The 18261-nt window shown below is 41.1% G+C and overlaps 1 protein-coding gene across 3 annotated transcripts in view; it reads right to left on the reverse strand.

The window, feature by feature from the left end:
• Znf451 (zinc finger protein 451) overlaps positions 1-18261 on the reverse strand; it is a 54684-nt gene that overhangs the window by 27813 nt on the left and 8610 nt on the right. For 2 of the 3 annotated variants that reach the window (XM_032900889.1, XM_032900890.1), the window contains exon 3: positions 17405-17485. In XM_032900889.1, coding sequence (XP_032756780.1) covers positions 17405-17485 — 81 coding nt within the window. Of the gene's footprint in view, positions 1-9857; positions 15786-17404; positions 17486-18261 lie in introns of those variants that run through there. The other variant, XM_032900891.1, reaches the window with a different exon arrangement.

An 18261-nucleotide genomic window follows, 5' to 3' on the forward strand; every position in this document is an offset into this window, starting at 1 on the left:
ACACACACACACTACTCAAAACCACAAATAGGGAAAAATGAGAAAACACAGATTGGCAATAAAAAGCAAAAGAAAGGCAACAAATAAACAGTAGATATAAAAATACAAACAGTATTAACACAACTACATTAATCACTCTGCATGGCAACAGCTAGTATAAATCCACCAATTAAAAGATTCACTGTCTATATACTGTGAAAAAAATTTGAGGGCTAATGGGATGGCTCAGAGGGTAAATGTTCTCGGTATCAAGCTCACAAATAGAGATACACACGCACACAAAATAAATAAATAGAATTAAAAAAATAATTGAAAGCAAGATCCAATTATATGTTGTTTACAAGAAATCTTCCCTTAAATATAGAGACATACAGACATACAAATTAAAAGCAAAGAATGAGGAAACAGATTATTTGTATTTGCTAAGGGCCGGGGATAAGCTCAGTGATCTAGTGCTTACTTAGCATGCACAGGGCCCCCAGAGGCTGAGCAAGGGGGGAGGAGAGAGAGTAAGAGGGAGGTAACAAAGGGAAGGAGGCGGGAGAAGGGAGATTTGCTAACACAGAGGTCAGAGGTTGACTTCAGATGTCTCGACTGCTTTCCACTTTGTTTTAAAATAATTTCCTAAAGATATAGAACACACTGCGATCACAGTCACTCCATTCCGTCTCTTTCTCCCTCCACACTCCTTCTGACCAATTTCTCCCACTCCTGCTTTCTTATCTTTTTGTTCTTTGCCACACTCACTGGGTCTTATTTCATTTAGTAATAAAGGCGACCAACATTGAGGGTAGATTTGAGAGACACTGCTAGAAACTTTGGGAAACTTAGTAAATGAAGCAAGCACACAGTGTAACTTTGGACCTTTGCCAACTTTGAATTAGTAATTTGAAAATGAAAAATATTTTAAGTACTTTCTCTTTAGCTCAGGAAAAATAAGTATATGAGGCAGGTTTAACAGTTACATGGCATTATTATTATTATTATTATTATTATTATTATTATTATTCACAAATCTTCTGCTTAAGGGTCAGAAGAGCTAACTAACCAAAGGCAGGGCACAATGGTAAAGCATTTACCCACCCAGAATCACAAACAAGATAAGGCAAGCTGCTAATTAAACCAGGCCTGAGTGATGTTACCATTCTCTCATGAACGCTAACTCCTATGTCTAGGGGTACACAGTGAGGAATGGCCACTCGACCTCATTGGACTACACTCTTCTGTGCTTCCAGAACACACGGACAGACACTGGAAAACCCTGGGTAGAAAGCTGACCCCGAGACCACAGGGAATCCTACTGTGCACTGCAGCACAGCAGCTAATCCAAGGAATCAAAGAGCCTAGACACAAACTTTAAATTATCAGAAGGCCAGGGAAAGAACACTCTGCACCAGCCTGTGAACAGAGGTACTTTACGGCTGACTTGAATGGATCTGGAATCCCTGAGCGTCTCCAGCCCTTCCTGTTGGGACTGTGACAGCTGTCTCATGTTCCCATCACTAAGGGCTGTGCAGTTAAGCTATGAGCCAAACAAGCCTTCCTTTAAGTTGATTCCTACAGCACTAAGAAAAGAAGGACAGCCCAACCTTAGAAAAACTGTACAGTAGTGAGAGGTACGAGCAGAAAGGGAAAACACTTCAGAGCAGATGACATTCTTACATGTTCCCTATAAACCTAAGGTAAATGAGCCACAATTCTTAGGACTGGAAATGTTTGCCACTCACTAATGCCCAAACACTATTATGATTTAATACGAAGTCAGAGACACAGAATAGAATTCTGGAACTTCCCATGCACTGAGGTTTGGTTTGCCATGGGCTTACCAAGGCCATGCTAAACTAGCTCCAAATCCGCATAAGAATAGGTTTTGATTTCCGCTTGAAACATAAGCAAGTAAAAGATCTCCAGGACCAGCCACGGTCACCTTTGACTAGCTTCTGTGAAAGACACAGTAAATGAGAAGACTGTGTGGACCGGTGTGGGTAGCACAGGAAACCCTGAGGGAAAGGTCTGGTGAGGAGTCTGTTAGGAGGCAGGTAGGCAACAGTATACCTCCCTAGTACTAGGGATAAAGGAAGGCCTGTGTGTTAGGTGAGTGCTCTACACCAAAGCAACATGCATGCCCCAGCTCTTTACGCATTTTGAGATCATCTACGATCGTCCACATTGCCCAAGCTGGCCTCAAATCTTCACTCTTTCTACTTCAGCCTCCTGAGAAACTGGCTTATCTGTATTTTAGACCGCTCTGTTTCTTTCAAATCCAGAACTGCCTAGAACTAACAAAGACCACAGTGCAAAGCCAAGAGGTTAAAGACACATGTTTAGCTGCTATGAAATTCTTAGACTTCCTTACATGCTGTTGCTTCGAAAAGGGTCTCCTATAGACTAGGCTGCCTTTAAACTCCCTTTGTAGTCAAGGATGACTCTAAATTCCTGATTCATTTGCCTCCACTTACCAAGTGCTGGGATTTCAGGTCTGAGCCACCATACCTGGCTTTTCTCTTTTAAACTTGGTTAAACATAATCAAATTTCCTAAACAATTTAAACTTGACTATTCTTGTCCATGAAGTTGAAACAGAGACAGATACCAGGATAACTTTTAATCTAAATAATACCTGTGACCTAGCACTTCAGAGACAAAGGCAGGAGACCTACACAGTGAGTTTGAGACTGGTACAGGCTACGTTAAGAGCCATGGTAGAGCCAGGCAGTAGTGACATGTACCCAGCATTCAGGAGGTTGAGGCAAACAGATGTCTGAGTTTGAGGGCAGCCTGGTCTACTAAGCAAGTTTCAGGACACTAAGGGCTACATAGAGAAACCCTACCTTGAAAAACACTAAAAAGCATGACTAATTAGCAAGCGTATGTCTCCAAGTTCACTCGATAGCACCAATAACAACAAAAAGTTTACCTTCAATGTAGTTCTGCAAATCTACACACAGTATAACTTGGGGGACAAAGAAAGAGGACTCTTTTATGACATTTACATTAAAAATTTTAACTTTGCAACAAACTACCTAAATTATCCTTCTCGTTATGTAGCAGATCAAAAATCTTTTCACCAGAAACCAGTTCAGACTATAAACTTAAATTCTGAATTCTGATGGCAAGAGATTCATCAATAATTACCCCCAACGAAAATTCTACCATTCTGACAAAATTTTCACCAAAAAATTTATCCAATTTAATGCACAAGGATTCCCTGGAAATTATCAGAACCTGCAACACTGTTAGGAATTGTGACCTATTTACATAAACTGTGCAATAAAGTACAAAAATTAAATAGACTAGCCAATGAACTAGGCAATACAGGAAGTATATAAAAAAACTAAGAATTAAGATAAGTGACTTACAGATAGAAGGCTGGCTTACTGACTACTGCTGATAAAATATTTTCATAGTTTTGAGACCAAGTACCACTGTCATTTTAAAGCAAAAACTATTTGTCCAACACCAATTAGTATTATTTTTGTTTACTTAAATGTGTGCCTTTCTAGTATACGTTTGTTTTTAAAGAGACAGGTTCCCACTGTGATCCCCATGTCAAGTCTCCTAGCTCCAGTGTAAAAGTACCTTTTATTCACCTTAAGTAATTGTCATCTCTGAGGCTTGCTGCCTCCTTCTGCCAACCCAGGCCTAGTTCTGGAAGCTTCTAGCCTCCTTACAATCTAATCTAGGCCTAGAATGGTTTCAGCCTTGACACTTACTGCTAAGTAAGGTCATCCTTTCTTGTTCTTTCTGATCTCTGGCTGGTTGGCCAAGTCAGCTATTCTGACTCAAAATGCCTCTTCCCGATGACTCAATCTGGCGTCTCTCAGCCTCTCTTGAATTGCCTCAAACTAATCCTGACAATACGTTCCAATCTTCTGGATCCTTCTTGTTCTCTGGCTCCTTCTCTCTTCACCTGTGTCTAGCTTGTTCTCTCTGCAACCTGTCTCAGTACTGTTGTCCCAGTAAAACTGCCTCCTTCCTCCTATGTTCCCTCCCTCCTCCCTCCCCCTCTCCCCTGACTATCACAGGAGGTTGGGAAGATTCCCTGAAACAAAGGCATTAACAACTCAAGCGTTTGTCACCACCATTCTAAAGCTCTGTCTCGAAACCCCAAAGTTCTGGGGACCAGAAGCCACTTTTTTCCCAATTTATGATTTAAGCCTCATCCCAAAGAAACAGTTTGAAAGGCAGCAAGTTTTCTCAAGAATTTTATATCAAATACAGATAAAGCAGGAGATAAACACATCGCAGTACAGTATATATTCACGATCCCCAGCAATAATTCTGAAACCAAGAAACCCTTTTTACAAAGCCATCTCCCTCACACTCCAGTTGTTCACAAATACAAAGTACACAGATTATCTGCTTTATATAAATAACGTCAAAAACAAACATGCAGATATGCCCCACATATTCTGTTTTGTAATGCCACTAAGGAAGCCGGTACCACCAAACCTTAAGTAAGATTTTTTTTTCTTTCTTTTTTCTTTTTTTCGGAGCTGGGGACCGAACCCAGGGCCTTGCGCTTGCTAGGAAAGTGCTCTACCGCTGAGCTAAATCCCCAACCCCCTTAAGTAAGATTTTATCTGTTGTGTCTGTTGAGCAAATTGTTAGTATCTTTCTATAATCCTTTTTCTAATGACAGACCCTCTTAGCACAGGAAACACATGTGTATGTTTGTTTCTACAACTTTGGGATTTAAGGAGGAATTTCTAACTATCTTGGAATATGTAAAATGGTGATAAAGGAGTTACTTTTCAACCCTGAGTGCCACTGTGATGCCTCTGACAGAGAAAGAAGGGGTGGGGAGAAAGCAAGGCAGGGAGAAAAGACAGAGGGAAGGCACAGTGGCTCATGCCAGTGATTTCCACACGGGAGGCTGAAGCAGAGGACCACTGCAGACTGAGGTTAGCCTGAGCTATAGAGTGGGCCCTGTCTTCAAAAGGAAAAGGGCTTGGAATGTATGAGCTGGCAAGGTGCTTACCTGCCTACCTGCCATGAACAAAGCTCAAGTTTGAGCCTCACCAGAGCATAAACCAAGCATAGTTGGCTACTCAAGTCCGTACCCTAGCACTCAAGAGGTGGAGGCAGGAGAATAAAAAATTCTAGATTATCCTCAGCTATACACTGTGTTCAAGCCAGCATGGGCTACATGAGATCCTGTATCAGGAACAAGTTAAAAAAAAAAAAAAAGTGGTTGGTAAAAAGTGGTTGGGGCTACCAGAATCACCACTAGCACCGGGTTTATAGTTCCTATAAAACACCTACAGATGCCAATTACGACAGTCTTACAAATGTTCATTTTCTCCAAGTCTTCCCAGAAATTTCCTAAGTCAGCACTGAGAGATATTAGCCACATTTAGCTGCTGAGGAAGGTGCTGGATGAAGAGACCCTGTGTAGCTGTAGCCATGATGGACAACCACATTGCCTGTCTTCGGTGCTTTCGCTCCAATGGTCCTAAATTCTCTGTCATGGTTTACGCTACCCTAGGTCATAAAGGCAATGCTTAGGTCTTTCTTTGGGCTTAAAATGTTTCAGAGTTTAAAACAATCTCTGGACTGCTCCATAGCCTCCACTGAAACACTACTTTGAGTCCTAAGAACCGAGACATTTTCATGTATAACTCATCCTTTCCACAGTTTAGCTTCCTCCATTTCTTTTTTTTTTTTTTTTACTTTTTTTTTCCCCCCCACTTGGTTTTATTTCATGTATATGAGTACGGTGTAGCTGTCTTCAGACACACCAGAAGAGGGCATCAGATATCATTACAGATGGTTGTGAGCCACCATGTGGTTGCTGGGATTTGAACTCAGGACCTCTGGAAGAGCAGTCAGTGCTCTTAACCACTGAGCCATCTCTCCAGCCCAGCTTCCTCCATTTCTGTCCTCTATCAGCTGCTCTTAACAGCTCTGAAGCCAGGCCCACTCAAGGCCATCTCACCTGTGCATGAGTCAGTCAGCTCTTCCACCTAAAGGCATGGCTGTTTCTCCAACAGACAGAGTACAATGACATCCCCAAAGCTCGGCTGAGCCAGCTGGTAGAAGAGCTTCCTGACCTCTGCAGCTGGCCTTCTCCAGGATCACCACGGGCCTTCCTCTAACGAAGTAGTTTCTATAGTGCACTGGCATTTGACTGTGAATGCCTCAGCTTCAGTTTGGAGACAGGGCCCCACATGAGAGCATGACTAGCCTTCAGTATACCCATACCTTTCTTGGCCCTTGCCTGCACAGTGTGTACTGGGCTGGCTAGTGGTGGGCTGCCCATGCCCAAAGGATGACCTTATACAGTGGGAAATGTTTTTAAAGAGCCATTAAGTTGTGGGGAAGACTCAGAATAGCAGGAGGGAGTAAATCAAGATTCATAGCAAGCAAGTAAGAAATCTTAAAGAAAAAAAAAAAAAGGATTCATCCACTAAATACCCAATATAGAAAGTCTAAGAATTTGGAACATCAAAATTAGTTGTAAAATTAAGTTGGGGTTAGGGATTTGGCTCAGTGGTAGAGTGCTTGCCTAGCAAGCGCAAGGCCCTGGTTAGGTCCCCAGCTCCAAAAAAAAAAAAAAAAAAAAAAAAAAAAAATTAAGTCTGCATTGGGTTTTAGTGTTTTTCAATGTATTCTAGTTATTACTTTATACGTATTTATTTTATTTTGAGACAAGGTCTGTCTATGTAGCTCTGACTATCCTGAACTTACTCTGTAGACCAGCCTGTGTCTGCCTCCCAATGCTGGCATCTACAGGTATGTGCCACCACACCCAGTTAGTACCTGAAAGTAGGGAAACTGAAGCTGAGACAGTAGATAACGTGCTAACTGAGGTCAAAGTCTTTAGTGTCTTAAAAATCAATCCTTTGCACCATTCTACCTTTGTTTCACTAAAGGAAAATGGTACAAAAAAGTAGGCAGTAAGAATTATAACCAGAACGACTGGTTATTCGAGTGGACCATGAATGCCTTGTTGAACAGAAGCCATGAGCACTGTAACAGCAGCCTTAATCAGAACAAGGACACCTCAATGGAAGAGCGAGAAAGACCTGGCTATTCCGACAAGTACCAAGTATCAAGAGTGCATATACAGCCATGGACAGAAAAAGATTTGTCTATAGAGACATGACAGCATGTGACCTGAGGCCTGGGGGAGTCAACGTCAATGTGGAGGCACACCACTTGAACAAATTACTGAATGACTCTTAAGTTCCATGTCCATATCTGCAGAGATGAAGGTGTGGGCAAGAATGCTTAGTACACACAGGATATGTTCTTTCCCTCCCTTTCTTCCAGACAGGAAGCTGACAATTAAACTCAACACAATCAAGATCAAGGTGATCCAACCATTCGCAACACACAGAGCTATTTCAGGTCATTAAAGAAACATCAACACACACAAACACACACAAAATTCTGTGCTAAGAATCTGAATGAACTATTTACACATTAACTGTATTTTACTTATTAAGGAATGGGCTGCGCTTCAAGCAGGAAAACTGCCACAACAAAAAAGTATTTTGTTATTGTTGATTTTCTTTTCTTTTCTTTCTTTCTTTTTTTTTTTTTTTTTTTTTTTTTGAGACAGCATTCCACTATGTATCCTTGGTTGACCTGGAACAGGTCATGTGGACCAAGCTGGCCACTCAGAGAGATCGACCTGCATCTGCCTCCAGAATGCTGGGAATTAAAGGTATTAATTCCCACCACACCTAGCTAGCAATCAAATACTTTTTCAAACAAGACTTGGAATCCCAGCACTTAAAGCAGGAGGACTGCACCAAGTCCTAAGCCAGTCTGGGTGATTCAGTGAGACCAAATAAGAAAACACACCCTCCAACCCCAACACAAAGCAACAAGAATACAACTTGTGCCTTAAAGACCTGGAGTCATTTCATTCAGCCACTCTTCAGGTCAATGTTGCCTCACTAACTGAGAGAGATGGAAAGGGTCCCTAAGCATGATAGTTACTGAACTTGAAAACTGCATTTTAAATCCAAGGAGTGCGAGTCTGCTATGACAGACAAAAGTGAGAGTGCTAACTGTCCCTTCAAAGGGACTGCTGTAATGGGTCACTCTCACAGATACTGAAAGAGAGCAGCAGGCACGGGATACAGCGCATGAGGAAAGGAGCATGTGAGAAGTTGGCCTTGTAAAAGGACTAAGAGAGCCTCTAACAGCAACGCTTGAGACATTTAAAGTTGGAAAAAAAAATCACCAAATATAAATTTATTTTTATTTATTCCAAAGAGAGGAGTCAAGGATATCAGACACACTATAATATGGGAAAACAAAGCCTGAGGCCTTCAGATTTCTAAGAGAAACCCAAGAACTCTGACCTCAAAACACCCAATATACTATCTGCAATAGCTCCCTCAAAAAACTAGTAAAGCCCTTAAAACCCAAAGATTGGTTAGCTTTAAGAGAAATATCAGAGCTGTGGTATAAATTAACTGTATGATACTAAACTCAACCCTCATACTATATACAGAATGCATCTGTGAAGACTACACAATGCCTCACTCCTGTAACCCCAGGACTTGGGAAAGTGAGGTGGACTCATCTTGAATTCAGAGACAACCTAGACTACAGAAGACACTAGAAAGACAAAACCAACAGCAGTGACAACAATAAATAAATAAATAAATAAATAAATAAATAAATTTGAACTACGAAAATGCCATTGAATGGGACATTATAAAATACATGAAGCTCAACAGTCAGGGACCACTTGAGACTCAGCTGGCTATGATTTTTCCTACCCTTTTTGAGACAAGGTCCCATGTAGACCCTGAGAACCATGAATTTGATACATAGCTAAGGATGATCTTGCCCTTCTGATCCTCCTGACCTCCACTCTAAGTGCAGGGCTTACAGACATAGAGCCCCATGACCGGTTTAAGCAGTCTGAGCCCAGGGTTTTCTGCACATTAGTCAGTACTATCCCCACTGAGCTTCACTCCTATATCCCTGTGCAGTTCTAAGGATTTTAGAGAAAACTAAAAACATTCTTACCGCAAATGCTTATGACTATTAAAAATACAAATTAAATGACATTTAAATATACAAATTCATATCAAACACTTGGCTAGTGGGTTGGTGGAGTGGCTGGGGAAGAAAAGTGGAGTGAGGGAAGGGTGATGGAGGAGAGAGGAAGGGAGAAAGAAACAAGCAAGCAAGGAAGAGGTGGGGAAATGGCTCAACAGATAAAGTGCTTGCCACATAAGTACGAGGACCCAAGTACTGCAATACCCATGTAGAATATGGGGTACAGGGGTATGCATCTGTAATCCAGTGTGAAGTCGGGGTGGAGTGGGAAATCCCTGGACCTCCCTAGCTAACCAGTCTAGCCAACCCTGTGAACTCACTGTTCAGTAAAAGACCCTGTCTTAAAGAAACAAAAAACATGTCAAGTATATAAAGAAGACACCTGACATTAACCTCTGGTCTCCACATGATATGTACACACACTATACGCAGACACACCCCTCCCACACACATATAACATTTTCGTTAAGCATATAATGGTAGAATTAAAAATACCAATATCAAAGAGATGAGGGGGAAAATCAGACTTCCTTTTGGAAAGAGGTTCTGGGGAAAGAGATCAAAATCACAAGCCCTCACCAAGAGGACAGGACTAAAAGCCCAGCGAGGTGCCGCAGCCCTGAAGCCCTGCCCCCAGGAGCCATGAGAATCACATCTGGGGCAGCCTGAGCAGCTACATAAGGCCCCGTAGTCAGACACAACTGAATTGAGGCCACCTGTACATCTGACAGCAGATGAGTACACGCTCCAGGAGTACGATCTCAATGCTCCAAATGTTACAAAAGTGCACTATAATAAAGTAAAATAAATAATGACACACGAGTACAAAAATGGGGCTCCAGCAATAAGAGAAAAAGGGTTTAATAAAACAGCATTCTCAAAAACCTTCAGGAAGGGAAACGCCATACATTTTAATGGTTTATAAAACTTGTTAAATATGAGAAGAAAGATTTGCATTCAATACAATAATCAACAGTTACTTACTGGTAACTTCCTCCTTTAAAATTTAAGTGAAAAGAACTGACTAGTTTGTCCACTAAAAACCATATAGAACCAATCTGACCGATTAAATGACATGCATAAGATGTACCCACAGTGACAATCAGGTATCAGTCTAGCCACCAACATTAAGTACGTAAGGGTAAATTTCAAAAAACAGGAACTAGACAGTGTAAGACTGGGGCAAAATACGCCTCACATTAAAGAAAAGAAGTTTTTAGTTATTGCAATCCTCTATTTCTAAAGAGATCTAACCCATATTTTAAGCCTTCAGCAGAATCCCAATTAACTTCAAGAATGGTGAATACGCTGCTAACCTCTATGTTCACCCTAATCGGTATGCAATTCTATAGTGAGAGGGGAATTCTGGACGGACTCTTGTCTTTTCAACCTCCTTGCTTATAACACCTGAGAGGTATATATCCTGGATGTATCGGGCCCTTAAGGACACTATCAATCAGGTCACTTAGGTATAATGCAGTAAAGTAGCCTGAAAGAGTATATGCTGCCCTCAAAATGGCATTTTGAAGGCTAAGTAAATAAATGCAACTATACTGATAAAGAAGCTGCCAGTTTAAAAAAGGAAGTCATTACACTGATAAGGAAGCTGCCACAGAACACTCTATAAATACACAGTGCCACCAACTTCACTGTTTCAGCGTCCTTGCTTCGTCTGTCCCAGGAAACACATCCATTTAGCAGATAAAAGCAGTACTGCTATGGCTATGAACGAGGTTAGATACGAGACAGATGACTCAATCACAACAATCTAGAACATGCAAAGACATCAAAGAGCTACTTTATGTCTAGAAAACAGAACCAGCCACTAAAACCTAAAAACAACTTCTATGATGGTAAGAGGGAACTTTATTCTATAACCTTCTGAAATTAGTAACAGTGCTATAAGGAGAACAAATTAGCATTCAGAAGGAGTCCGTTTAAATAGTGCAATTGTACAGATAATAAAGATAATAAACTAAGAGTAAATCACTGTACAGAAGTCACATAAATACCACATCAAAGGTTAGGTCTTAAACATAAGAGTGAAATTTAAAAAGGCACTTTATATAACAATAAATGGAAATAGTATTTCTCTATATATAATAACTACAAAATCATATTGTCTCCAAATACATCTTATGTCTAGTCAAGAAATGACATTTTGAATGAAAGGAAAAACCAAATCATTAAACTGACACTATTCAAGGTGTCTAGAAAAAAAAGGGGTAGTCTCACTGAAAAATCAACCTAATGGGAGTTCTGATGCAGGCTCTGCACACGGTAGACACAATCTAAATATCCATCTGGTTCAGTCTAAATGCTACCTTCTACTTGAGCTGTCTACTGGGGTGTCTCACTAGATCAAGTACCAACTTTTACTTTTACACCATCATCAGTCAAGGATGCCAGATTAAAGAGAGAGAGAAACAAACAAGTGAAGGATACTGGAGTATTACTGAGTCAAGTAACTAGAGCTAAGCGTTCCTACACTACCACACTGTCCACAACCACTCAGCTGCCAAGCACTTCTACTCGGTTGTCTGTCTGATCACCAATTTGGTGATTTCCCGACACTTTGCACTTTCAGAAAAACTCAATTCTTTGGAGTTGCTTGGGTTTATCAATTAGTGGTCAAGAAATGTTACTTTTACTTCATTCATGAACATAAACATCTAAGACGAGAGTAGTGCTGCCTTAAAATACTTAAGAGCTGTACAATAACGTCAAAATTGTTAAAGTGCTAAATTTTATGTGCTTTTTTGTTGCTGTTTACTATAAAGCAGGGATTGGTACAAATAAATTAGGTGGGCGTGCCAAATAGTTTCAGAGAACACATCTCCAATCAACATTTTGTCTTGATTTTAAACAAGAGTATCTCATAACTCACATGTGATGTGTAGCATCTAACTCAGAGCAAGATGGGAAAGAACAAACGAGCGGAAGCAGCCCCAGCTGGTTAAAGAGCTGCACAAAGCCACATGCAGACTTTCTCCAGTGAGGTCTGGGCGGGTGGCTACCCCTTTCTCAGAGGAGCACTGCACTGCTAGTTATGGACTAAAGTCTACCCCTTTGAAGAGCATTGAGGACAAGCTACAAAAAAGTCTGTTTTTCTGGAGTTTGTTTTAGAAACATTCTAAAGAACCCTGGTAGAACATAAAGTCAAAGTAAACTTTTACGGGCAATACAGACAAATTAGGCAAATATTAACTCTAGATACAATTCAGTTAAATTTGCTAAACAATCTTGATAAACTAGTTCATGTTTGGTCTACAAATAAAACAGGACTAGTACTAAAATTATCTGATAAAGTAGCATCTTCCAAAGTGGGAAACTAGTGCCTTCGATCTATATGGCACAAATGAAAATCAGCAGCTTGGCCTAGTGGCACATGTCTTTACTTCCTGCACTCAGGAGGCAGAGACAAGCAGATCCCAATGGGTTCAAGGCCAACCTGGTCTACTTATCAAGTTGTAGGCCTGCTCGGTGTATGTAATAAGACCCTGTCTCAAAACAAAAAAGAAGAAATGTAGGTTAAGTAGGCTGCTGAATATGGGTATGAAAGTAGGAAGTTTTCTAATGAATTACAAAGGGTGAGCATCACAGAAAACGTCAACCACTAGAAGAAACAGAAACCACATAAACCCTTAAGACAGTGCTATATTCCATTAATAGTATATACCTAAAACATTTTGATCAAGCAGATTAAAAACTAGGAAAAAGCAGATGTTTGAACAACCAAGAGGTCACAGAATTACATCTGTGAAAAAATTATTTTTTGGCTGCCAAGTTACATTAGGTTAAGTGTTCAGACCTCCTCAAACTTGACATTTTCTTTACTTTGTCATGCTGTGAAGACAGGGAAATAGGGGCTGGTATATCATACAGCCATTGCCTTGAGATTAAAGAGATGATACTGTGGGACATTAATATAACTGAGGTATCTGCTGCCAGCTCCAAAAAGGTGGAGTTATTATTGGGAGCAAAATGTTAAAGTCATCTCAGAGTGAGTCCAATTAGATTACATGATAAATTAACCACTTAACCAAGAACATGTCACTGAAGTCTTGATTCCAGCCTTTTAAGAACTCAATAAAAGGAATTATTATCTAGATATCCAGAAACATCTGTGTATCTTGAAAACAACCAGTCACACTTCATGTATCAAGGATTTCACAAGAAGTCTAGACTAATGGCATCCCTCTTTATTTCAAGAGAGATCAGATTGTCAGGCATGTTTGAAATTCTTGCTCTTAAAGAGTTCACATTTGCATGCCTGGATGATAGAAAGAATATTCTGTATTTCCAGGGCCACGATGAGGCATCTGTCTACTGTGAGAATGCAATGCACTATCCAGCTCAAAAGAACCAACTGCTTAGGAGACAGGTTTAAGAAGGCCATCTCACTCAAGGGCCCACATTAGAGAGACTTCTATGCCTGAGTCTCACGGGTGGTTCATATGAGAGCTTGGTAAGTCAGAGACTAGTAGAACTGATGACAACGAAGCTATCTCACATGCAGCGCTATGCGTAGCGATGGTGTGGTGGGTAGCCCATCATAGTCAGGATGAAGACAGTTTATCTTTTCTACAGTGATGTTACAGGTATTATTTTTCCACATTTTTTCCATATCAAGTCCAAAAGTAGACCTGTGACATTTAGTCACCCAGTTATAAGTATACTGGATTTGGCAAATGTTTAATGAATTCCAGCAGACACATAGCTTCAGGGTTAATTCTGAAGTCTCACAGAGCTTGAGAACAGTAATGAACTATGGTGAGCTGATCATCTTAATATCGGGACTGTATGTAACAGATCTATCATTTTTTGATGACCCATTGAGCTGAATCCTGAAGTTCCAGAAGCAATGATGACCTCAAATGGAGGTTTTACACTTCAGTCTTAGTAAACACTGATCTAGTAGCTATGGTTTCCAGATCCAAAACTCTGCTAGTCCTCAGTTTACCAACAAGATTCTCCTGAGGCATGAATCTATGTATTTTCTTTTAATTCCAGAAGATTCCTGAGTATGCTTCTGGACTTAGTTTGGATCAAAAATACTGTGTAAACCTCTATCCAACACTCCTTAGAGCAAAGTCTCCATTTGGCCAATAAAGTTTAAGTCTTTTTATATATACTTCATTCTAAAAGTCTAGAACTCAAACATTAGCTGTGATTATTCTAGACATGCACTCATGTTTTTGAGATGACCTTCAACCTGGGGAAAAATAGGTAAAATAGGATCTTGGAAGGCTAATCTGCTAAACCACCAGAGTCAAAGCATTAGTTCTTATACCCATGTCGTTCTGGAGAGTCTCCCTTTTTTCTATATCTATAGGGGTGATTCCGGGGTTTGTACCAATCCCCTTTGGAGTACCCTCTGTTGTGGTAGTGTGCTTTCTGATCATGACTATAAAAGTACCGATGCTGAGTATAGTATTTACTGTGGTCCTTATAGTCATTTTCTTTAATACTATTGTCTTCTGCAACAATAGCATTCACATCTTGTCCAAAAAGAGATGTACCATCAAAGGGCAAATGTAAGATCTTCTCCTGGGTTTTCTTAGTGAGAGATGTTAGCCGGAGCCAGGCCTGTCTTCTATAGTCTACTGCCATGGCCATAACTCTGACTACAGAGTCCATTATGTCCCTAGTGGTGCAAAGCTGCCAAAGGCCTGCATCCATGCCATCAGATATTATACACCTTGCTTTCCCACGATCAAACTCCGGGTCGTGAACCAGATCTTCCATGTCTTCCCACAGCTTACGTTGGTACTGCGTCATATAGGCCATGTAGCTAGCAGCCCGGGCTGCGATGGAAGCAGCATGGTAGAACCTGCAGCCCATGACCTCCATTTCTTTTGAGGTAGAGTCTAAAGGAGATGTTGTGTTTCCTCTTTTGCTATGTTCTAATACATCTATGATGGGTCCCTCAGCTGGTGGATTTGGCTGGAAAGGAGAGGTATCCTTGGCCACAGGATAAACCCTGTGTCCCATGAAGGAAGAAGGATGGCAATCAGCAGGGTCTTTAAAAACTTCTGTGGTGGCAATTCTCAAAAGAGGATGCAGTGGGGGAACCAAGCGTTTTTTAGAGGTCATCCAATCAGGCTTCCCCTCACAAGTTTCGGCTTCAGATTGGAATGTCACCCTCTTTATAACACCCCTTTGTTCCATTCTCTTCAAAAGACCCGTGAAACTAGACTGCATGGGGTCAGGCGGCTGCCCTTTGTCATCAGCTGATGGAGACTTGCAGTCACCCTCCTCTTCGACTGTGGATAAACTGTCCTCCTTGGAGGCGGGGATATCCCAAGGAACTGACGAGCTCTCACTTGACCTAGAATGATGAAATCTAAAACAACTCCTGGACTGCAGATCACGTATGACTCGGGACATCTCAGCCACTTGTGTCTGGAGATACAGGATGGCATCCTGTCCACTCTGTGAAGTTGAAGACATTGTGCCAGGTAAATCCTCTTTGACCTCAGAAAAAGCCAAAGCCTCCTGGGCTGAAGGCAGAGTCTGGTTACTTTGTGATTTGAGTGTCTCTTTTTCAGAGACACTAGCATCGGAATTATTCTGATCATTTTTCTGGTTCTCCAATGGGTTCTCAACAGAAGGTGGTTGAGAAACTATTCTTTGTGGACTGCTGGCACAGCTCCCAGAGGAGGAACTGCTGTCTCCAATGGGAAGAGGAACACTGCAGCTAGAGCACATTTCTGGGCGATGATTCTCAGAGGATGGCACCTTAGATTCAGGCATTCTCTGGGTTATCCACATGAACAAGAAAACCAAGGAAGAGAAAAAAATGCTTTTAATATGTTAACTTTCAAGTGCAGAGATGCATGTCCAGTAAGTAGAATTCAAATTTTATATTATTATACATAAGAATGGCAGAAACAATCCACTTTAGGTCGGCAAAAGATAAGAAAAGTCAAATACACAGGATTCCTTACCCTAAACCCCATAATAACTATAGGCATTAATGTTGAACTCTGTCTATTAAAAAATCATGATTAAAGATAAGATCACTTGGGGACTGGGGAGAGACTCTGTACGTACAGTGTTTGTCGCGCAAATATGAAGACCTGAGCTTAGATCCCCAGTACCCAAATAAAAGCTAGACACACAACTGCAAATCTGTAATTCTAGCATTGGGGAGGAGGACACAGGCAAATCCTGAAATTCACTGGGCAGACAACTTGTCAATCAGTGAGCTCCAGGTTAAATGAGAGCTCCTCAAAAATGAAGTGAGAAAGGAAAGAACGACTGAGGAGCGCTGATGTCAGCCTGTGACCATCACCTGTGCACCTGCACACACACACACATCCACACAAACCAACCAACCAACCTCAGGTCAAAGTGATACTGTCCTAGTCTGCTGCCCGGTCCCAGGCTAAAGAGGAAGATGCTACAGTGACGCCACTGTGATAACAACTAACAAAGAAAAGACCTACTCGATAGAGAAAATGATGGCAGACAAGACTTGAACAAAGTCCTCCCCTGTTAAAAACTGTTACTAACTGCCCATGAACAGACTTCCAGTTGACCTATTTGCTTTACATTTTGTAGTTAATGAACCTCCATATCTGTTCCTTTATTTCATCCTCACAACAACCCTGTGAGGTAGGACTTACTCTCTTTTGAACTACAGAAACAAAGTAAAGCCGCACAGCCCTGAGCTAAGGCAGTGAGGGCAAGTCCCAAACCCAGGCACTCTGCGCACACAGCCACGCCTCAAGTCCCACAGCACGTAACGAGAAGGTTCCTGGACACCATGAGTAGGAGCCAGGAGTTCTCTAATCTATCAAGAGTCCCTCAGCAGAAATGTGGGCCACGGCAGTAACAAACAGACACCAACTCTGCCACAAAGGGCTCAAGGAATTCAACTCCCACAGTAAGACACTGGTGTTAAAGTCAGTCCTACGGAGCAAGCCATATGCACCTGTTCTCAGAATAGAGAGAAAAAGGGCCAAAAGGAAAGAAGACTGGAGTCACTTCTCAGGAAGTCTCCACACTCCTTCCCTACAGGATCTTCTCCCGAGATACATTTTCTGTGGCCACATAGTTCAAAAGGTAAAAATCAAACAAAACAGTCCTATAGGTACCAGACGAGTTATAACAGAGGGAAGGTGGGGTAAGTGAAAGCTTGTACTTTTTACATTCCCTTTGATCAGTTATTACTTTCCGAAATTTAAATAAAAGCTGCTTGAGGCAAAAGACTCATTGAGCTTCTTGTGCTGGCCCATAGTGAAGAGAAATGAGCGTTCTTTCGAGTAGCCATGCTCTTAGACACGCCATTACTGCTTTCCTCGCTCTTCAGGACAACACAGGCCTCTTAATTGACACCCCAGAAAAATTGACATCAAATGAAATGTACTTACATCACTGTGAGAGGTACTAGGCTCTTCATCATCACTGCTGACCAGATCAATATATTCAAGAACGGGTCTTAACGGTCCTTCCTATAAAAGAAATTGAGGGGGGTTGAGGATTTGGCTCAGTGGTAGAGCGCTTGCCTAGGAAGCGCAAGGTCCTGGGTTCGATCCCCAGCCCCGGAAAAAAAAAAAAAAAAAAAAAAAAAAAAAGAAATTGAGGAAATTCATATCATGAATTAAACCATACCAGCATTTTAAACAATGTTCTTTGTTGGGATTGGATTTGAAAAGGAAGACATACAAGGAGAAGAGGGAAAAAACAACAAACAAACAAAAAACAAACGAAAGTAAACTATTCAGAGTACATACAGTTTTTAGAAAGCAGACTGAGTCAGGCCTGGTGGTCACGATTTAATGTTAAACAATTAGTAGCTGAGGCAGGAGGACTACAAGTTCAAGAGCAGCTGGGCGTGGCACAGCAAGTATTAGAGCACCCTTGCTTTCAAGGTGAAATAAAATCTTTAAAAAGGAAAAAAAAGTTATATCCCAACCCCCAGGGATACAAATGCTATGATCCAGTGCATTTTAGCAAGGCTGCATCAACAGTTCACAAAGACATCCCAATTTGTGAACACCAGAGTACACAGAACAAAACTTGGAGATCTTTGACCAATAACTTAGCTTCATCTCCCAAAACTTGAGTGAAACATCAACCCCATGTTACTCCCCAGTCTTCTTCCTATTCTTATGTCAGGCTTAAAACTCAGATCTCATTCTACAGGCAACAGAAAAAAATAGATAACATTATGTCAAGAATAACTTATTAATATAGGAATACCACAGAAAACTGTGAAACCATGATG

The sequence above is a fragment of the Rattus rattus genome, chromosome 4 (genome assembly GCF_011064425.1).
Source record: "Rattus rattus isolate New Zealand chromosome 4, Rrattus_CSIRO_v1, whole genome shotgun sequence".
In the NCBI taxonomy this organism is placed as follows: domain Eukaryota; kingdom Metazoa; phylum Chordata; class Mammalia; order Rodentia; family Muridae; genus Rattus; species Rattus rattus.